The sequence below is a fragment of the Fistularia commersonii genome, chromosome 1, assembly GCF_037954325.1.
Source record: "Fistularia commersonii isolate RoL2024-O1a breed Wild chromosome 1, RoL_Fcom_v1.0, whole genome shotgun sequence".
Taxonomy (NCBI): domain Eukaryota; kingdom Metazoa; phylum Chordata; class Actinopteri; order Syngnathiformes; family Fistulariidae; genus Fistularia; species Fistularia commersonii.
In genome coordinates, this window is record NC_141284.1 from 29356414 (window position 1) to 29378811 (window position 22398).

The 22398-nt window shown below is 48.8% G+C and overlaps 1 protein-coding gene across 9 annotated transcripts in view; it reads left to right on the plus strand.

The window, feature by feature from the left end:
- The window catches only part of dctn1b (dynactin 1b), a 39788-nt gene that overhangs the window by 12596 nt on the left and 4794 nt on the right, over window positions 1-22398 (plus strand). For 3 of the 9 annotated variants that reach the window (XR_015107121.1, XM_086159657.1, XM_086159604.1), the window contains exons 4-24: window positions 482-513; window positions 2391-2411; window positions 7011-7028; window positions 9485-9505; window positions 10496-10672; window positions 11921-12118; window positions 12932-13136; window positions 13630-13708; window positions 13925-14084; window positions 14399-14503; window positions 16980-17171; window positions 17248-17364; window positions 17519-17671; window positions 18715-18875; window positions 19420-19588; window positions 19692-19760; window positions 19864-20076; window positions 20206-20367; window positions 21036-21167; window positions 21250-21378; window positions 21613-21755. Coding sequence is in view for 8 of the 9 variants with exons in the window: in XM_086159657.1 (XP_086015783.1) it covers window positions 482-513; window positions 2391-2411; window positions 7011-7028; window positions 9485-9505; window positions 10496-10672; window positions 11921-12118; window positions 12932-13136; window positions 13630-13708; window positions 13925-14084; window positions 14399-14503; window positions 16980-17171; window positions 17248-17364; window positions 17519-17671; window positions 18715-18875; window positions 19420-19588; window positions 19692-19760; window positions 19864-20076; window positions 20206-20367; window positions 21036-21167; window positions 21250-21378; window positions 21613-21755 (2656 nt within the window). In the remaining variant the exon portion in view is untranslated. The remainder of the gene's footprint in view (window positions 1-481; window positions 514-2390; window positions 2412-7010; window positions 7029-9484; window positions 9506-10495; window positions 10673-11920; window positions 12119-12931; window positions 13137-13629; window positions 13709-13924; window positions 14085-14398; window positions 14504-16979; window positions 17172-17247; window positions 17365-17518; window positions 17672-18714; window positions 18876-19419; window positions 19589-19691; window positions 19761-19863; window positions 20077-20205; window positions 20368-21035; window positions 21168-21249; window positions 21379-21612; window positions 21756-22398) is intronic. The other 6 variants (XM_086159614.1, XM_086159622.1, XM_086159631.1 and 3 more) reach the window with 6 other exon arrangements.

A 22398-nucleotide genomic window follows, 5' to 3' on the forward strand; every position in this document is an offset into this window, starting at 1 on the left:
TCCCTCGTTCTCCATTCACTCATTCTTTCCAAAGAACCTGCTGATGTTTTTGGACAAACACGGGGAGAACGTGCAAAGTCCACGGGGAAAGCTCCCCTTGTTGGAATGGGACCGGAGTCCTCGGTGCTGTGAGGCTGAAGCACTAACCACTGTGCCGCTGCAGTGCCAACCTTTGCTTCCTTCGACATGCAAAGTGAACCGTCGGCACTCGTCACCCTCTGCAGAAGTTGAAGGAGATCCTTGTGTTGGTGGACAGTTTAATATGCCTTCTGTCTCACAACGCTCACAGTGGAGTTCCTCTCGATCGGTATGGGATTAAGGTTCACAAAGTACAGCCTTAGTAGGCGGAGGACTCAAAATACGTGCTGTGGTGTTATCTTGTGTTTGTCCACCATCAGTTGGGTTGAATGTTCTGTTCAAATTGTTTGCGTCTCAGCATCTTTTTAAAGAAGCCTTTCTGTTTCCCTTTTTCTCTGTTTAGAAATCTTGGAATCGGCCAAGTCTTCCAAACTGGTGAGTCTGAAATCCTTCAGTAGATTCCCCTGCAGGTGGAGGCGGTATGGAGTTACACTCCTGCACACACTCACATTAACACACACACCTTCATACACTTCATACACTGACACATCGACCCCATTACAATAAACCCAGAGTTCCCGTCGACTGTCAGAGGACAAGATGTTTATCGGCATCTCATCGGTCATTCGTTGGTTTCTAATTGCTGTGGTTTCGTTCGTAGAAAACACATCGACAAAATTGCCTAATGTTTTGTAATTTTCGGGACGGTTTGTTGAAATATTTAATTTAATGCACCCAAACTTCTTTTTACAATATTTTCATTTCTCACTATAAGAGGAAGGAGTGATGCTGATGAAGACACAAATGCTGAGCTGAAACAATTTATTGTAAGAATAGGAATATTCACTTCTTATAACAAAAAACCTGGGTATGGAATTTGCTGACCGGGTCGTCTTTTAATGAAAATAAAGCTTGTCTTCTGGCTGGAGTTTAGTGCTGTACCATAATGTGACCAGCAGAGAGCGATCTTTACCTACCGGGTCAGAAAACAGCCACACATATTGAGTCTCAAAGCATCCAAGAGAATTCTCTGGAGTTTAATTTCACCATAAAAGGGTGTTGAAATAAGAGCTGATATTTGCACTGCAGTTGTAATAATCAGTGTTAGACTTTGTACTCACCCTCTGGAAACGCACAATTACAGATGTGTTATGTGAACTGAAATCCAAAATTGGACGGTGTGTGTTCATTTTGTATTTGAAATTTTTGAAAGGAATTGTTGCCAAAAGAGCTGCTGTTGTGGAACATTAATATCACAAATAAATCTTTAAAGAATTAGAAAGGCATTTTTGTCACATCTTTTTCTGAAAAGATATGCTTTTGTATATATTTCTGTCCCACGATAACTAAGGTTAATGATGTGACTCTTCCTCTGTGAAGAAATACAGCAACAATGCCGACAATTATTTTCCCCAGAAGAGAAGAAATCGTTCCGTTTTGTTGTGACGTTTATTGACAAAAGATGCACATTTCAGCCAATTTTATGTCAATAATGACACTGTTAGCAGATAAGGAAGGTTGATATTGTGCTGATTTTTTTTCAGTTGATTAATGTAATAATTGAATTGTGATTTATTGACCAAAAAATACTGAGCAAAATGGAACATTAACTTTGCAGCAGTGTCTAATGTACATGCCTGCAGCAATATAGCTAACTTACCGTTATAGGTAATCTAACATTGACAATATTTGATCTATATATGTAAGAGACATATATATATACATATATATAGATATACTCATATTTGCTTTATGTAAGAATAAGAAATTACAATATAAAGGTGCTAACTGGGTTTTGTCCACAGTAGTAACAGAAAAAGCAAAATATCCTGATTTTATGACCCCACTGAGTAAAAAAAGCATGTGATTTTTACTGACAGATGAAGATGTTATGATTAAAAAGCTTCAGCTGAGGTTCTTTTTGAAAAACAAATGTGTTGATTCACCCTTTTTTATTTACACTTTTTTTTTTGTCCAGGAAGGTATAGAAACGGACTTGGAGAATGACTCAGTATAATAATAATAATAATAATGATAATAATAATACATATGATTTGTATAGCGCTTTTCAAGGTACACAAAGACGCTTTACAAGTTGACGACAGAAAAAGTATGTGTGTGTGTGTGTGTGTGTGTGTGTGTGTGTGTGTGTGTGTGTGTGTGTGACAATGTGATGCACTCCCTGTATGTTTGATGGAGTTTGACTGGCTTGCTACAGACTAGCGTAGCCTTTCTGCAGGTCCCATAACTACCAGCCTGACCCTTAACCTCCCCCCGTTCCTCCCTCTCCTTCTGTCCCTGGACCAACGCAGCGAGGAGTGAAGCCCAAAAAGGTGCTGCATGTTTCTCTAACCTCGGTACTGTGCTGATGTTCTAATGAGCGTGGTAACCGTGGCAACTATGGCTTTGACTGGCCCGGCCGCTGCATGGCAACAAGGCCCCGTGGGTCCCGGCGCCGCTCCACGCTCTCATGCTTTGTCTCGTCCTCGAACCGCGACCGAGTGCGTTTGAATCAAAGGAGAAATCCCGTCTGTGTCCTCCATGCCTCCGCGCCTCACCTACTTCCTGTCATCTGACCATCTGACCATCTGACCATCTGACCATCTGACCATCTGCCCATCCGGTCTCTGCATCGGTTCAGCTCAGTGCCGTGTTGTTCTTTTGTTCGCCGCCTATGTGTTTGTGTGCTTCCTGTGCAGTTCAAGCATGTCGAAATGAACGCAAATGACTCCTGTTTTGTTGTTTTTTTTGCTACGGCGGCTTATTTGTCACTGTTCGAAAGAAAATAATCCCATAGAATGTTTTCAGATCGTATATGTGTTTAAACGTAGACACCAGGACAGCTTCTCACAGTGTCAGAGGGGTGTTGAAAAAGCCGGGTCACAGGCCTTACCTGGACAAAGCTTGTGTTTCTAAGGCTCTGCGGAGTTTTACGGCAACAGACTTGAGGTTTGGCAGAGTTTGCCTTTGAATAGGAGCTGCCGGTGACTGGCGGTAGTTGTTTTGGCCGCAGGAATAGGGGCTTTGTCTGCAGGGCAACATTAGAATTGAAATTGAAGCGCTGCATATCGAAGTGCTGGTACTTGGTTCTGAGGTGTTGCTCAAACAGCAACGTGAAATACACATGTTTTGGTTTTAACACGAGGTGCGTTACGTTTACCTTTTAAACGTGTTTGTATCAGTGGTCATCGGAAATGACAAACATGGTTGTCCCGTTCTTGGAAAAAGCTTTTGAGGAGTGTTCACATGGTGCCCACATGCAGTCCTAACAGTCCCCAAAAAACTAGGACTCAGGTGAAAACTTTCAAGCGTGAATTATAATCGTTGTATGTCACATCCACGTCTTTGCGTGGATTCTTCTGCTGTCTCTGTCGTTTCCTTTTCTAGTCCGTGCATCTGCTCGTCAAAGTTACTTGAGAGCAGGATGAACTAGTGCTCAATAAAACAGTCATGTGTTACAGACACTCTGTGCATGACAACATCAAATAGTGACTCGGGTCACGGACGAGCCAAAGAGTGGCTTCTCCTTCACCTCAGGAATTGTTTACATTTATGTAACATCAGCTCGTAAGACGAGCGAGGGCCCTTCCACGTCGTATATTGAGCTTTAGGCCGAGAAACGTCGGTTTAAATGAATCATGAGGGATTGCAAATGAAAGGCGGCAGCGGCACGGACGCTCACACTGTCATACGTGCTCCCTCAAATCACATCACGCAGGCAAATGGTCCCGGTCTCCATCGGGCGAGGTCAGGTTCCTAGCAGATCTAAATGGCATGTCCAGCAGCCCGACCACGACATCTATCAGCCGCTGCGATCTCAGTTTCCTCTCAGCAAAAGATTTAAACGGATTTTTGATTATCTCTTGAAAGAAATAAGCCCTTGGGTTCCTGCGCTCCACCGGGAGCGAGCAGCCTTCATGAAGTTCTACAGAAACGTTTCAGGAAAAACCCTCTCGGCGGCCGATGGTCGGTCCTTGTGTTAAACCGGCCCCACTCAGAATAACTGTTTATCTTTCTGATTGAAAAGCACGGAGCCACTACTTGAAACTCATTTGAAACTCACTTCAGACGCTCGCCTGTAAAAGTTGTATTTGTTGAAACTCGAATACATCTGAAGTCTGAGCGCCAGAGCAGCAGCGACTCCCGTCCTTCACGCCTCCACAGTCACGATCCTCGACCACCTTCCTTGTGATGCGGCGCTCAGATCTGGTGAATGTTCACGTCGCCGGCTCATGATGTGGAAGACCTTCTGTCTGAGCAGCTTCAAAAAATCAATGTGGCGATGGCGCGGCGCATGATAACTCTGACATTTTTTCAAAGATTTCCTTTTTCAATTTTTTTTTGTCCATGTGTTTTGAAAAACCCAGGTCAGTCATCACGATAGGGAAGATATCAATACATAGATAGTTAAAATGTGTCGCATAAATTCAGATATTAAAATTCCAAGACACTACATACCTGGGAAACAATCCGTATATTAACAGTATAGAGAAAATATCTGTTTACAGTATTTTTATCATCTCATGATAAAACGTGGAAGAACGGATCACGGACATTGTTTGATCTTCCAAGTTGTTATCAGCATCTGGATGACGGCCGAAGCCAAAGACTCCTCTTCAATGTCTCGCTTGTATTCAGCGTCCTTTCGACCGACCGCCACTGCAACAGGATTCCTCTGCGACTCTTACCTTTTGGTCTTGTGCCACGAGGGGATTCATCCTGAGGCTGCTCTTCAACACGCCGCTGAGTCATACGTGCAGGCGCTGCTCCGCCGTGCCGTCTTGAAAATGTCAGGCGGTAACCGAGGTGAACTCAACCTGCGGAGGCCGAGCCTGCGGAGAATAGATTTCCTGTCGGCCCGCCGGGTTTTATCGTCTCTCGTACGTTGTCCCCCCCCCGAGCCTCGGCGGCGGATGCTTGGCTGGTGTTGCTCAGTTTGGGAGGCTTAGATGGTCAGTCGTGGAGGTGGAGAGCGGATCTGCAGGTGCAGGCGGAGCTGAGCGGATCTGCACACTTTCTGCTCGGGATATTGTAGGACGGTTTAAAAATAGCTGGCGTTTCACCATTGATCTCGGTCAGAAGTCTACCTGTGGAAAATGTGATTGCGGCTGAGAGTAAAAACACTGCCTTTGAAAGGAACTTGATGTAGTTTAAAATCATTTGCCGCCCTTTGTGATCCCTATGCATATCAACTTTAAACCTATTATAATGCCGCTGCTTCTTCCTAATCCCGCCATTAAACCGTCGATGCAATCGAAATCACCATCTGCAGTCGGTGGTTGTGACGTATTCGAAGTCCGTTTGATAAAAACGCACTCATTCGTGATTCCAAGCGTCTCCTCGGGTCGCGCTGCTTGTGGCCGCCCACTTCCCAAACATGTTGTCGGACTCATCGCGGTCTGGGCCCAGAGTCGTGCTCACACTCCTTGGGCTGCAACACTATCCTCCGTTGTGTGTTTGGAGGCTGCCGTGCTCGCTGTCGGTACAAGGAACAAGCAGGAACCGGATCCATCTGCAGCCTCCGGCCGCTCTGACCGTCCCCTCCGTCGGCAGCGAGCGTCCGCTCTCAGCGGCTCGGAGTGTCTCTGCTAGAAACATGCTTAATATTTCATCAGAACAGATTCCTCGGAGCCGAGCCGCCCTGCCATGGATACACATCAACAGATTTTCCACCTGGCGCTGCAGCTTCTGTCTCTCCCCTCAATGCTTCCTTAAGCATTCACGAAGTGCGATGCCTACTCGACTTTCCCCGTTACGACCCGTTGCCGCTGTCTTTCACAATGTCTGTCCATTTTTATGCCCAAAAAGAGAAGGAATTTGAAGGCTGAAAGCTAATCAGAGTATCCCTATTGTATTAATCCTCTTACCTCCCTCCCACTGAGCTGTTGGTGCAGAGAGACAGAGAGAGATTAGCTTTAGCTGAGAAAGATACTACTATTATTATCATAGCAACTGGAAGGACTCGCGGTCGTTCAGGAATACAGTAAACAAATCACCTTTAGAATGAGAACTTGCCTCAGTATATCTGGGATTTCTGCCTCAATTCTTGCCCAGGGAGAGGATTTCATGCTCTTGTGTTTGAGCATGTTAATCAAACGGTATCTCGTTCAATACCTTATAATATAGATCACTTGTGGCTTTCTCTCGTAGTTTTTGCCAGCCAAATTTGAATGAGCTCCCAGGAGGGACCATTGAGGCGTTGCCAGGCGACAGGGGAGGCTTGCATCAGCGCGGCGACTCAACCTCCCCCCCTTTCCTCCATTTCCAGCCCGCCCTATTGTGTCTCCGCTCCTCTGTTTTCTTGGGTTCCTTTCTATCCCCAACCACCGTGACGGTCCAGACGCCGCCCCTCCTCCCCCCGTCCAGAGCCGGCGCTCCAGCGAAGGGAGAGGCCACGGTGATGTAATGCACGAGCAGAGCATTGGCTGGTCTGACCGGATCACAATTAGCGGAGGGGAGGGCGGCGGTGCGGGCGAGGGGAGGAAGGGCTCGGCGGAGGCGAGGCGTCTCCCGTCAGCGGTCGCGGGTCGGGGGTTCGCGTCGGCAAGATGTCAGAGCCCTAATCGGAGCCCGAAGGGAGGTGGCCGGCAGAAGCGCTCGGATTATGAGAGAGGCGGGGGAAAGAGGACATAAAGGAGGACGACGACGGGCGGAAGGACGGACGGCGCGGGGAGGGGGATCCTGAGAGGGGAAGAAACCTGGCCGCGGCCATTTGCATCGCCGCAGATACCCGGCTTACGCAAACCTGAGCTCGGACCGCTCGGACCGCTCGGACCGTTCGTTCGTCGTGAACGTCTCGACTTTGTGGATCGAGCATCTGCACCTGTTTCATCACTCTACTGTGTGTGTGTGTGTGTGTGTGTGTGTGTGTGTGTATCTGTGTGTTTCTCTGCGACTGTGCGTCTTCTTCTCTTGCAAATATGATGAGACAGACTCCTGCACCTCGAAAGGTAGAGAACTCCATATCTGTGGGATGTTGTTGGCTTTATCATCCATTTGTTCTGTGGGGAAAATCTGCTGCAAAAGTCATGGTTTGAAGTGACATGAATTCCTTTTTATTTTTATACATCACCCTTCTTTCCAATGTTATGTTTTTGCCTTCATTATGAATAATTGCTCATTTAAAGCGCTTAAGTCATTTGCTGCTTATGATGCCATGAACACAGAGCTTTATCCCTGCACAACCGCTCCACCACGTTTTTATGAGATCGGTGATTTTGTCCACGAGCGACGGTCAGATGATTAGACTGCCGGTTGCAGACGCGGACCAAACACCAGCCAGGTCTCCGTGTCTCCTGTGTACAGAACTACCGCTTAAGCCGCTCTGGTTTGGCGCAGCTGTTAGCTCCGGCTCATTTCTGCCCAACGCTCCTTCTCTAATCCAATAAAGATGGAAACATATCCAGCCCGACGGCTGTGACCAGGTGACGAAAAGGAGACAGGAGGGGAAAGTGACACGTCCGGTCGTATTGTTGACGACCCGGAAGCACCTGCAGGATAAGACATGCCTTCCGCTCGATCTCTTCTGTCCTGGCTTGATTGTACTCTTAAAAGGAAGCGCTGCTTGTTATCCAACAAACTTATCGCCACAAGTCAAAATTCTCCAACTCAAGCCTTCTCTCTCTTTGAGTTGCGTTTGGGTTGACGGGATCCAAGTAGTTCGTCTTGAGTTTCGGGAAACACCAGTCGGCAATTTTCTCCTTTTTTTCGTTTGATTTTCTTCGATGGTTGTCCGCTGTCAGCTGTGCAGAAGCTCTGGAAACAAGCAGACAAAACCCACAACAGGAGGAGCAAATTGTCTTCAAAAAGACTCAGTAAATGATGCATAAAGTGTGTGAAACAAAACCACACAAAATATGAAATAAAGACAATTAGAAGTGGCTTTAGTACAGTATAAGAATCAATGTTTAATAATATGTAACGTCAATAAATGCCCACAATATTTACTTTCTAATGACAAAACAGACATTTCCCTATACTTTACTTGAAGCCAGATTTCAGCGGGACTCGTCCAGTCAGTGTGTTTGACGTCTCATTTTAAATTGTAATGTCCCAAAGTGAGGCGGACAAGCGTTCGTAGTTACAAAGACCCTCAAGCACAAGTATGGAATCACACTCGTTCACGGATGGTATCGTTCGGAAGTGTGCCTTTCCCTGGGTGAAATGTTCACTTTGAAAAGGCCTATAATGTGTTCCATTATTAGACGTCAGTCATGTCACGGGATCTTTATCGAGCCGTGGATTTCCCTGAATAAATCAGGTGAAATTAGCCGTGCGCCGATCCAAGCAGTGGAGATTCACTCTGAGGCTTTACGGTCTTAGATGTGAAATGAGGAAACCCGCTGTGAGTTGGTCAGAATAATGTCTGGCGGTGCCGCTGAGAAAGCCTTGTCACGCTGCCGGCTCTGAACACACACCCGTGCGTTTGCTCGTGAAACACGCTTGTATAACCGGCAGAGACGCCCGTCAGAAACAAACTGCACAGAATAATGAGCCCTTGTCCCGGCGCCGGGATGAACCGGACTCACCTCGTCCTCTCCGCTCTCCGTGCACTCATTCTGACGTGCGCGGCAGTGCCTGTCGCCGTGTCTGACGGCAGTCGTGTGACAGAAGAGGCCGCGGCAGGGGGTGTGCGTGGAAGGAACGCCGACCGCCATCAATTTTCTTATATTTATCTGCAACGGCGCTTTTCATGCCACAATTTTACAAGAAAGCAAATCTCGCAATAACCTTTTCTTTAGTCCTTCATGAGGAGGCTGAAAACAGTCTCAACCGATGAATTTGAACGTGAATTCTTAAAATAAATGCTGTCGGACCAGTATTAGATGTCCTGACACCAAGGTTACGATCGGTATCTCTGCTGGGTTTGTCAGACACCTCAGTCGCATCCAGTGTGTGGAAGTCGTGCCAGAACCAAAACGGGAGAGGTTTTACTTCTAGAAAACAATACACGGTAAAACATGACCGCAGAGAAGTTTAACACCGCTTCATTTCACATCCGCAGCCTTTTTGCTGTTCCATTTGCACATTTGTCACCGCAGGACGCGTTGGGGATCATTTGTTTTATCCTTCCTCATTCATTGCTTCGATCTATATGTTTTCATTGAAAATCTATAGTTTTATGTCAAATGCATTTATTAGTTGATGCTTTTTTTTTTTGTCAATCAGTGGAATTGAGATGGTGACGCACTAATCCTCTTAAACATCGGCAGATGACACACGACGATCGGCTTTCCTAATAAAAGTCTATAGATTCTAGCGCCTCATTTTCATCAAGCCCATTTTTTGTCCTTTTGTCTGCCATTTCCTGTTGACGGTGAACTTCTCCTTGAATCACTAACCCTGGCTGTTTGTCTCCTACCCTGCCCTTGTCTCCCGCTGCCTCTCTCTTTCCTCTCGTCCTCAGACCACGGCCAGGAGGCCCAAGGTGAGCCGGTCTTCGGCCTTCAGGGCTTCTCATTTCCATCAGTATGTGATTGTGTGCCGTCGGGATTTGCGTCGGGAGCGAGTGTGATGCCAAAATAAGAAACAGACAAATTTTATGAAATGTGAGTTTTGTCGCAGTCTTTTTCCAAGGCGTGCAACAACAGTTCATCTTGTTCCGATTCATATTTGCTGCCGAAATACTTTATGCCGGCATTCCAGGCATACGTCAACATTTTGTCCCTAAATAGATTCACCGCAGCGCACGTGCAGGCGGATAACATAGTTATCGCTGTCTTTAAGTTCACACCGAGCAGCACCCGTTACAGCCGATGCATTTCTTTGTGGCCGCGCTGGAGGTCCGTCAAATACGGAGCCGATCAAGCCGGTAACAGTAAGAAGGGTTTTTTACTGTTGCATTTGGTGTTTGTACCCGTGAGAGGCCGTAGCCTGAAATGATCAAATCCTTCAAAGATCGTAAAGATCTTTGACAGTTTGAAGTTAGCGGCTTAGCATCGTGGGGTTGCATTTTTCAGCAAAGAAATGTCCTATTAGATAAATGTTGGTTAAAAGGCTCAGCACACCGGAACAACTTGTGATTTGGAAATAAGGGATTTAGATTTACACCAGTACATATTTTTAATTTATATTTGTAATGTTGGAGGTGTGATTAAAGTGTTGATCACTTTGCTCTCAAATCAATTTACAATTTGTGACTTCCTTAATTAAGGGCCAGGGAGAAAATGATTGCGCGCCGACGTACACCCACTTGCGTCTAACACGATTGATTTATCGAAGAAAAACTAGAGATGGCTCATAAAAAGGAAGGGAAGTTGAAAGCGACAATTCTTTTTGGTTTCATTTACACGTAAGAGATGGGTTCTAACTTCTAATAGCGGCTCTTAATGAAGCGTGGACGACCTCGGCCGCGGTCGCCGTCGGTGACCTCTCTCGCTTCTTGTCGTTAACTGGCATGCTTTTGAAATCCTCACAGCAGCCCGGCCGCGCCGCCGGCACCGCCGGGAAGGCGGCCGCTTCGGGCTCGGCCTCGGCCTCCGCCGGCGAGATGAGCAGCAGCGAGCCCAGTACGCCGGCCCAGACGCCGCTCGCCGCTCCCGTCATCCCCACCCTCCACAGCCTGGGAAGCCCTGCGCCGCCGGCCCCCAGCAAGGTCAGTGTGACAACACACTCCGGCAGCAAAGACGCCGACTCCAAACCAGCAGCGTTCGAGACGGAAATAAACCAACCGCACAATATTATTAGCTTAGCATCGATGAAAAAGGCAGCCTCTCGTTTCTTTGCGTGTGTCGTTGCCTTCTTTCAACGCCGCAAGAATGTGATGTCCGTCGAGAGATAAATGAATTCCTGGAATGTATCTATTTAAGAATGTAGGTAGTCGAGGGAAGGAGCGCGGTGTCATCTGCGTATCCGCGCACAACGTGGTTTTCGTAAACCCGAGACTCAATCCAAAGTAGCACCGAGTCAGGGAATGAGCTCCAGATTATTCCTGCATGTCGACTGTTTTTCTGTCGCCAGACAAAAATTGTGCTGCGGACGGCAGATGAAGTTAGTTTGCTCCGTAGAAGATGGACATTTGATAGGCTAGTGTCTCTCTAAATGAAGGTAAAACCTTGGCAGGTCATGTGATGGTGGCACATCTGATTACGTTTCATGTACCAGCATTTACCTGAAAGTCCCCGATCATCTCGCCGCTCGGATCGCAAATGTTCCTTTCATCAAATGCAATTTTCACAAGCGAATGCTGATTGTGGCCTGTTCTTCAACGTGACCAGCCATTCATCGGGGTGACAGTGGGGAAGAGATAACGGCTGTACGTTCCCCTCAGGACCATGTCACCGTGGAAACACAGGCGCAGCTGTTTGGCGTGACGTGGAACTGCCTGAGACTGAAGTGTTTTCACTCTCGCTGACATTTTGACACTGACAAGTGTGTGACCGCCTGTCTTTAATTAGCACTGCAGCGGCTCCAGCTTTTCTCCGAATTTCTGTTAAAGCGATCAAAAAATCTTTTTGGGAGGATTTGTGTGGAATCTCTGGCTGAACTAATGATGAGACGCATGGCAGGTACAGAGAAATTGTCACCTGTGTATTTTTCTGAGCAAAGGTGTAGATATATAAACATATATGTGTGTGTGTGTGTGTGTGTGTGTGTGTGCATGTTTCTATTTTCCCTCCACATTGAATTGAAGACTCTCAAAGGTTTGTACGTAAGCCATTCTCTATGCGATAAGAAAACACCTCAAGAGTCTCGAACCAGTTATTGTGAAAAAATAAGCCCGAAACGCTGAAGTCATGGAGATTGTGTGACGGAGTGTTTTCGTTTTTTCTGGAAAATGTGGAATAGTGGAATTTCCAAAGAAATCTCTTCCCCGCTGTCACTCCACATGTCCTCTGCCCAGGAAGAAGAAGCGCTCCGAGGTCAGGTGAAGGACCTGGAGGAGAAGCTGGAGACGCTGAAGATGAAGCGAACGGAGGACAAGGCTAAGCTGAAGGAGCTGGAGAAGCACAAGATCCAGCTGGAGCAGCTGCAGGAGTGGAAGACCAAGATGCAGGAGCAACAAGCTGAGCTACAGAAGCAGCTCAAGGAGGCCAAAAGGGTACGGAAGGATTTTTTCACGGAGTGTCAAGGTTTTCATGTTAAGGGTAAAACCACATTTGTAGTAACGGGACGTGTTTAGAGCTTGTGACGATTCTGGTCTTCAAACAGTAAAACGCTTTGCCTCGGAAGCCTCAGATGCATGCGGGGTACAGCTTCATCTGAAGATCATCTCTGTGATGGAACTGGATTATATTTTCTGATCGATGAACTCAGTACTAAGATGCTGAAATCAAGCGGCAACAAAAAGGTCATACAATTAATCCCTGAAATTTAAACAAGGATGTCTACTTCACATCCTGAGAGTCTGGGACAGGAGATGATGGCTAGGAGATGATGGCTAGGAGGTGATGGCTAGGAGGTGATGGCTAGGAGATGATGGCTAGGAGGTGATGGCTAGGAGGTGATGGCTAGGAGGTGATGGCTAGGAGATGATGGCTAGGAGATGATGGCTAGCAGATGATGGCTAGGAGGTGATGGCTAGGAGGTGATGGCTAGGAGATGATGGCTAGGAGGTGATGGCTAGGAGATGATGGCTAGGAGATAATGGCTAGGAGATAATGGCTAGGAGATAATGGCTAGGAGATGATGGCTAGGAGATAATGGCTACAATATTGACTGCAGCCTCTGCATGTAGAAGGAGACAAGAAGGCTTTCTTACATGTACTTTTCTTGTATGGTTTCCGTTGTGTGGAGCGCCGTCTTTCTCTGCTGCTCTGCTGTTTGTCAGCATTGACTCAGAAACACAAGAATCCAGTTCTTTGACACGGGTCGGGGTCAGGACTAACCTGCCGCAGCTCTCCTTCACACCCAGGAGGCCAAAGAAGCACTGGAGGCCAAGGAGCGCTACATGGAGGAGATGTCGGACACGGCCGACGCCATCGAGATGGCGACGCTGGATAAGGAGATGGCCGAGGAGCGGGCGGAGTCTCTGCAGCTGGAGGTGGACTCCATGAAGGAGAAAGTGGACGAGCTCACTATGGACCTGGAGATTCTCAAGCACGAGATTGAGGAGAAAGGTCAGAGACTCGTCCCCCGACGGCGGGATGTCGCGGTCGGTTCTCCGACGTTCGCTTCTGGAAACCAAATGGCAGCACTTGTTTGACTTGTCGGGTGTGTTTTTAGCCGGCACGCGAAGGTGTGAACGGGTTAATGAACTCTTGGTTGACTTTTGATCCAATGTGTGAACTTCCAAAGGATGAAGCGTGTGAAAGAGCCGGCCCACAATCATGAAAGTGACTTTCTTTTCTCAAAGGTCTCACCGCTGAGACGGCTCCGTAGAGTCGCAAGCTTTGGACGACGGTGACCGTTTTGTTCTTTTCAAAGGCTTGATATGAAGATTGTGTCCATCCAAAGCCTTTCCAAGGAGGATTCCATGATTCTTTTCCCTTTGCTTCCTGGTAGCAGCCGGCGCTGATCGGCCCGGCTGCACTCACACTTCTGATCAGACGCTTAGATGGTTCTTCGCTGTAGGTTTAATGTGTACATCTCACTTTCTCCTCCATGTCTCAGGCTCGGACGGAGCGGCATCCAGTTACCACGTCAAGCAGCTGGAGGAGCAGAACGGCAGGCTGAAGGAAGCTCTGGTCAGGTAGGTCTGGTCGACCTTCTGAAGCCGCTGGAACTTTGACTCGTGTAGAAGGTTAAAGGACAAAGAGAGGAAAGGTTAAGAGAAACGTGACGGACTTTCTACAGTGGCCTTCTTCTGAGGATGAAACAGCCGGCCAACTGAGCGGCTCATCTACCAGGTCACCTGTCATGACTTCATGTCCCAGATGGACAAACTGTTTCCTTTCCCTCGGTTCAGGATGCGCGATCTGTCTGCCTCGGAGAAACAGGAGCACGTGAAGTTGCAGAAGCAGATGGAGAAGAAGAACGTGGAGTTGGATACCTGGAGGAGCCAGAAAGAAAAACTGCAGGAAGAAATGAAGGTGGCAGAAAAGACCATCGACGAGCTGAAAGAGCAGGTCAGACTTCGCACCCGTGTGGACTCAGATGGAAGATTGGCCTTTATTTTAAAGATCTAAAATGATGACAAAATGAGGGCGTGAATATACTGGGAACAGGAAGACGATGACGGGTCTGCTAGCTCAATCTACTTTCATCAGTTGATTTATTGTTTAGAGATTTCCAGTCTGTTGAACAGAAAACATCCCGTGTCTTTTAGGCCTCGACTCAAGGAAGGAAAAACAACATGAAAAAGAACATTTTCCTGCATTCGAACCAGTTCTAGAACTGCCATCGATGTCGGACAATCCCGTGGGTGTCCTGCTTGTTTCAGGTGGATGCAGCTTTAGGGGCGGAGGAGATGGTGGAGACTCTGACCGAGAGAAACCTGGACCTGGAGGAGAAAGTCCGGGAGCTCAGAGAGACGGTCACTGACCTGGTGGGTGAGATGATCCGTCTCTTCCACGACAACGGATCGTTTTCAGTCCGTTTTTAAAAGAAATGTAATCTTTGTGGACGCGGACCAATCCGTCCCTGCTGATTGTTGTACTTTAAGGCCGAGGTCAGAGAAATTCAAGTCTCTGCTGACTCATTCCTGAACACGTTATGGCCTCTGCTGGCTGTCGGTCACACCTTCAGGCCCTGTTCATTTCCCCGTCGCGGCCCGTTATTGACTGATGGGTCGCTGCCAGAATCAAGATCGGTGGCTGAGAAGAACTGAAGGCCACAGATTCTGGAGCGATCTTTGAAGGACAGATCACATCTCAAAGCAGTGTGGAGTAGAATGACTGTCTGACCTCTGCTAACAAGATTTTTTCTTTGTATTTCACATCAAAACTTGTATTATATCCTGCTGAAACGTACTTTTCAAAAAAGCCGTCACAATCTTTGGAGTTCTCCAAAACCAATCTTCAGAATTTACATTTACATTACAGTCATTTGGCAGACGTTATTAGTCCAAGAGAATTAGAGTGCAGATGCCGGGGGTTGAAGCCAGAACCTCGTGCATGAGAAGCATCTGCTCCACCGCTGAGATACAGAAGAAGGAGAAGAAGAAACAGCAATTTAAATAAGAGAAAATAGATGTTACGGCATAAGGATTGTATGTTTCAAACCAGTGGAAAAATCTAGATTTACAAGTGTCACTGTGAGAGTTGTGTCACTCGGGAGCACTGGGAGGCAGTGGGAGGCAGTGGGAGGCAGTGGGAGCAGTGGGAGCAGTGGGAGCAGTGGGAGGCAGTGGGAGCAGTGGGAGCAGTGGGAGCAGTGGGAGCACTGGGAGCACTGGGAGGCAGTGGGAGTCAGTGTGAATGTCGGTCCTTGATGATGAGGCCAGTTGAAAGGGCAAGAGTCTCACAGAGTTCGTATCCGGGCAGCAGCTGATGGCTACAATCTTGAATGCACATCTCAGCGTCCTGCGGGTCCACAGGATGGGCTGCAGTTCTGCCCTTGTCCTTGGCACTGGCTTGGAGGAGATCGGGACTGACTGGACGAGGGCTGCGTGGAAGAGCACCGTCATCATCTTGGGCAGGTTGAATTTCACGGGCTGCTGTAAGAAGTGCATCCTCTGACTGAGCATTTTGATCAAGGAGCTGATGTTCACTTTACATTTCAAGTTATGATGTTACGGGATGACTTGACGCAGAGTCACACCGAATGATGGGGTTGGGCGGGACCGGACTGGACCGGATCGGGCTGGATCAGACTGGATAGGACCGGATAGGACCGGATAGGACCGGATAGGGCTGGAGAAAAGCCCTTTATCGAGTCACCTTCACTCACACATAGAGAGCAACGTCTGTAGAACCGGACCCCTGGGTCTAACCGGTCCCTTAGGCGTCCCCAAGCGTCCCCTGGAAAGCAGCGATGGACTCGGTGTCTGGCTTGACAGCACCTGCACGGCCAGGAGGAGCTCGGTAATCCAAGCGGAGGGTTGGTCTCCAAGGAGATGGCTCTTAGCGCCATGATCATCTCCGCTATCTTTAGAGCATTGAGCTCCAATGTTGTTCTTGTGGCCAGATGGTCAAGATAGCATGGTGGACCTCAGGTGCAGTGAGACTCCTCTCACATGACACTTCACCACCAACGGGTCTGTAGTTATTCAATGCAAGCATCCATCAGGTAGTTATTCAATGCAAGCATCCATCAGAGTGACCAGACGTGGGCGAGTCCAGTATCGACACACTGCAATTTCTCTGTCAAACACAAAGTGGAGGAGGAAGAAGTCTTTTTCTACCACCAGCAGCTTAAGGTTGCTCAGTTTGCATGTTTGAAGAAATATTCTCGTTAGTGAAGGACAGTATCTGACACAGTTCCTCAGATGTTCATGAGCTCTTCTCTGGCAAAGGAGCTCCGAGTATAACTGGATAAAACTGAGTTCACGAACCGAACGAGACAAACAGTGCGGACCGACGGGAGATACACTTTGAACCGAAGAAGCCTCTGGGACGACGGCTGAATTGTCTTCGAAACACCAAGTCCAGTGGCCATAGCGAGATCTGAAAAGGATTCAGCATGACCTGGATGACGAAGAACCTTCACAGAAGCTTCCTATCGCATGGAGAAAAGATTCGAGCGTACAGGGTGACCAACGTCACCTTGCGTAGTGGTTACTGGGCTCCAGTTCAGATGTCAGAGGTTCTGGGACACTTGGGGTTTTTGTCAGAATCAGCAAATGATTCTGACAGATTTTGGATGATCCCATACGTGTCGTGTGGTATCTCAGAAGCTCAGCGATAGAGTGCCTGCTTTGCATGTGTGAGGTCCCGGTTGGAATCCCTGGCAGCTCCACTTTGGTTGAAAGCACCTGCCACATGACCGTATTGTTGCATGCGAGTGTAGCAGGAACGCATCTGCTCAAGGTTTCCATGGATTCAGGAGAATGTTTGACCCCGGCCGTTCTTTTCTCCCCGCAGGAAGCCATCAATGAAATGAACGATGAGCTGCAGGAGAACGCCAGAGAGACGGAGCTGGAGCTGAGAGAGATGCTGGATCTGGGCGCCGCCAGAATCCGAGAGGCCGACAAGCGAGTGGAAGCGGCGCAGGAGACGGTGGCCGATTACCAGCAGACCATCAAGAAGTACCGCGAGCTGACGGCTCACCTGCAGGTCCCGACCGATCCTTTTACGCCGGCCGTCGGACCTTCGGTCCCGGACTCACTGGTCTCGGGTTGTTCTGTCACAGGAAGTGAACAGAGACCTGACCAGCCAGCAGGAAGCTTCGGCCGAACAGCAGCAGCAGCCGCCGGCCGAGATGTTTGATTTCAAGATTAAGTTTGCAGAGACGAAAGCCTACGCCAAGGTCGGGAACAAGAAAAGCTTTAGCGGTCTGAAAAGATGACGAGGTCGGAGGAAGCGTGACGATCGGACGCGTTTCCCCGACGGTGTCTTTTTTCACCGCAAACCTTTTCTCTCGCCGGATGGAGAGCAGAACCCTGATGGCTGTGTGTCCGCAGGCCATCGAGATGGAGCTGAGGAAGATGGAGGTGGGTCAGGCCAACCGACATGTTTCCCTCCTCACCTCTTTCATGCCCGAGTCCTTCCTGCGTCACGGCGGCGACCACGACTGCATCCTGGTGCTGCTGCTCATCCCCAGACTGATCTGCAAGGTGAGGCCACTCACAAACACCTCGGATACGACACACAGAGGAACACGTCAGACGGACTTCTCCAGACAGACGCTGACTGACTCCATGCAGAAGGAAACGGTGGTTTGCGGCAGCAGAAAACTAGCAGGGATACTGTATCACCCAAGAGATTAAGCTCAAAATAAGGAGATTAAGCACAAAAAAAGATGGATATAGAAGATGTATATGATAGTAATGATAATGTAATGATGGTATGAATGTTTTATACACATGTTCAAACAGTGCACTGATTCTGTAACGTAAGAACATGAATATGGAATCTGGTGAAAGTCATGAATTGTCCCAAATGTTGAATAATGCTCAGCTTTAGTCTCAGTCATTTGTTCAAGATCCAACGAGCCCTTTTTACGGTGGTTGTAGTTTTACGCTGCCAACAAAGGGAACCAGAAGGAGCCGCCGTCAGGCCACCCTGGCGTGTGATTGTTGAAGGCACCTCGGTGTCCTGGAGTCGCAGGCGCCAAGAGACTGCGTTTCCTCAGTCCTCACTTTTGCTCAGCGACAACTCTGGAAGTTCGTCTGCCGTACGAGGCCGTGAGGCATCATCATGCAAAACCATCACGGTGATGCCCCGAAGACATAATGATGTGACCATAAACCAAAGGAACCACACAACTCCTGCTTTGTCTCTTTTCCTGCCCGTGGAATTTAATATCCCAAGAATAAGTTACAGAATAAACAAACTTCACCGCACATTTGTCAAACCGCTCTAATCTGTTGAAAACCAAATCAATGTTTTGTCATAGAGCTTTTTGAGAGACTTTAAAATGAGGAAATTCACTTTCTTCATCCAAATAATAGTGAGTTTTATTTTACTGATGACTTTTTTGGCATTTTTCAGCAATGTTTTTTCTATTTGACACAGTCTGGAAACTGGACAGTCGACAGACCGAGGCGGCAGAAAAATGTCTCCCTCTCAGTCGAGAGGAAAATCACCTCACGGGATTTAGTGTGAGAGAGCGGATCGGTTTTGATGCGCGCTGAGCTTCGGACGTGTTTCCCCACAGGCCGAGCTGATCGGTAAACAGGCCCAGGAGAAGTTTGACCTGAACGAGAGCTGCTCGGGCCGGGCCGGGCTGAGGGGCGCCGTCGGGGAGCGGCTGAGTTTCGCCGGCGGTCTGGTCTACTCTCTGTGCCTGCTGCAGGCCACGCTGCACAAATACGAACAGTACGTTACATTACGTTACGTTACATTTGGCAGACGCTTTTATCCAAAGCGACTTACAATAGAGGACATAGGGACTGCAAATACACTTGCAAATACACGATGCACAGGAAATATACAGAACAGTACGCTTGGGTACGGTTTCTATTGGCTTCTTCTTACATGAATGACATGAAACATGCAGTGTTGTTTTGTGGCACAAAAACAGCAGAGATACAATAGATGATCTACAAGGACAGGAGGAGCCGCTTGTGTGGATGTTACTTAAAGCTCATGGACGTTTATAAAAACGCTCCTACCTTCGTACGTTGGATGCCGCCGTTACGTCGGCGACGGCCGGCTTCATCTTCATGCCGTCCGCCAGGTCGGGCTGTCACATGACCTGATGGATGACAGAAACCCGTCTGCGGTCGATGACGAAGGCATTAAAATTTGCTTAAGACTCCTAGAAGCAAGTAGAAAATATAATTGTGCAAATGCAGTTTTATTTTGAAGATGTTAGAAGTATGTGTGCGTGTGTGTGTGTGTGTGTGTGTGTGTGTGTCAGGGCTCTGGCTCAGTGCAGTGCAGAGGTCTACAAGAAGATTGGCTCTCTGTACCCGGAGATGAGCGTCCACGAGCGCTCGCTGGATTTCCTGATCGACCTGCTGCACAAAGACCAGCTGGATGAGACGGTCCATGTGGAGCCGCTCACCAAGGCCATCAAGTACTATCAGGTGAGGACAAGAACAGATACCGACTGGTGTCGCAGTGAGAATGACGGTGAGAATGGAAGCCGTGCACGGCGTGACCTCTTCACCCGGACCCCTGTGGTTTCAGCACCTGTACAGCATCCACCTGGTGGATCAGAGCGAGGACTGCACCGTGCAGCTCGCCGACCACATCAGGGTGAGCGGCGCCGGTAAAACGGCATCTTTCCTTCACTGTCCAGAACCACTTGTTTTCCTTTGAGACGGAATATGTTGAGAAGCGCGTCGTGTGTCACGTTCAGTTCACTCAGAGCGCGTTGGACTGCATGGCGGTGGAAGTGGGTCGCCTGAGGGCGTTCCTGCACGCCGGGCAGGAGAAGGCCGGCCTGGCCGTCCTGCTCAAGGACCTGGAGACGTCCTGCAGCGACATCCGGCAGTTCTGCAAGAAGATCCGACGTAGAATGCCGGGCACCGACGCGCCGGGCATTCCCGCCGCTCTCAGCTTCGGACAACAGGTAACCGTGGCGACGTCATCGGTTTGGTCCGGGTCCCGGACGCGGCTCCAGATGTTCGAGTAGACGCCCGTTCCGATGGACGTCCCGCCGAAGAACGACCCGTCTTAGAGTCGGCCTTGTCATCCGCAGGTGTCGGACACTCTGTCGGACTGCAGGAAGCACCTGACCTGGGTGGTGGCCGTGCTGCAGGAAGTGGCGGCGGCCGGAGCTCAGATGATGTCTCCTCTGGGCGAGCAGGAGGGGCTGTCGGCCGTCAAACTGGAGGACGTGGCGTTCAAGGCCGGAGAGCAGGTACCTCAGAACTGCTGTCGCAACCTAGAATGAGCGGCAACGGATCTCAAGACTGTTTTCAACCGTGCTCGTGTCCTCTGGCGCTCAGCGTGCACGTCACTGCCGTTCATTGTTACGACCACAAGGGCTATTGTTTGTCCCGGTCCAACTGTTCCCCGTGTTGTCAACAACTGAAGTCGCCATGCACGTTCATACAAAACACACGCAACTCCCCGACCAAAGGATGAAACACATCAAACAAAGTGAAATATTGCCGAACCCACTGGTCCAAAAGTCCCTGTAGATCAGTGGCAGGTTGATTCAGTCACACTAATAAGGCTTAGCTGTGGGCGGCAAAGTAAGACTTTCACTGTCCAGGGAAACACGTTTCCAGACCCTGAACTGAATTTTTGATGAGATACATTGAATAACTTTAGGAAAATCAAATAGAATTACGAGTGCAACTGATTTTATATCACTGCCGGGAATGACATACAATGTACTCTGCTTGATAGTGACACCGCTAATTAGAAAAGCTTAACAGAAGTAAATTGCAAGCCTTGTAAGAAGACTTGAGTTTGAGGACTCGAGTCTGAAAATTGCAAAGTCGCAAAAAGAATGTTTGACTTATTCTGACTGACGGCTGCATTAATGCCTCGACATCCTGACGGTCTGATTGGTTTTTCCAGATCTACGGGTGCCAAGGCACCAACCCCTACGAGCGTCTGCGACAGTCCTGTGGCATCGTCATAGCAACCATGAACAAGATGGCCACTGCCATGCAGGAGGGGGAGTATGACTCAGAGAGACCTCAGAACAAGGTGAGCCTCGGAGCCGGTTTCTCCGCTGATTCTCAGCCCGCGCAGGTTTGATCCACATGGTTTGTTTCCTCCGTCCCGTCAGGTCCCTCCGCCTGTGGAACTCCGAGCTGCAGCTCTTCGTGCAGAGATCACCGATGCTGAAGGCCTGGGCTTGAAACTGGAAGACAGAGAAACCGTCATCAAGGAGCTGAAGAAGTCGCTGAAGATCAAGGTTTGAAAAACGAAGCAACGGAGAGAAACTCGCGTCCGATACACTCGGTCCTCTGGGTTCTTCGGTACCACCTGGGAAAACCGGTATTTTTTGTCACTGCCGGTCTAATGCCTTTATTTATTGATTTATTTATCACAAAGAACGCCCAGTTCAGTACAGAGAAGTATTTGAAAAAGCTGAAGTGATTAACCTTCAGTTGTCAGTGACATAAAACAAATGACTTTGTATTTCCAGGGAGAAGAGCTGAGCGAAGCCAACGTGCGCCTCAGTCTGCTGGAGAAGAAGCTGGACAGTTCGTCCAAAGACGCCGATGAACGCGTTGAGAAGATTCAGACTCGGCTGGATGAGGCTCAGACGCTGCTGAAGAAGAAGGAGAAGTAAGAAGTGTCAGGGAACCCCACCCTGGTCGTGTTTGAGTGTTATATGATAAGATCTCACCACTAAATGGGAATTGATGATGATGGAGAAAAGAGATATCTTTGGAAATACCAGACCCAAGTCAGCTGGCATGGAGTCCACATGGTGGTGGTGGGGCTCGCATGGGAGCCATGTTTTGCCCCTGGTAAGGTCATCCAGGGCGAGCAGATCTCAGGCGAGGGACCAGACAAAGCACGGCTCCAGATCCGAGACCGCGGCGCTCAACCGGATAGAGTCGAGCACAGTTGGAGCCCGGTCCGGGTCCGGGAAGAGGTCCTGCCCCAGGCGGAGGAGTCCGAGTATCTCAGGTTCTGAATCAGAAGGCAAACTCTCAATGGGATCTTCTTTCCCACCCTCACCTCTGGTCACCAGCTTTGGGTGGCGACCGAAAGAACCAGATCGTGGACACAATCAGGTGAAATGAGTTTCCTCCGCCGGGTGGCTGAACCTCCCTCAGACGGGGTGAGGAGTTGGTTTGTCCAGGAGCAGCTCTAGAGTCGAGTCTAGAGAAGAGTCAGACCAGGCGGCTCGCCATCCTGCGGCTCGGCAGGACGCCTCCCGGGTCCTCCATCAACTATCCTCCGTCAACATGGATGGAGGATA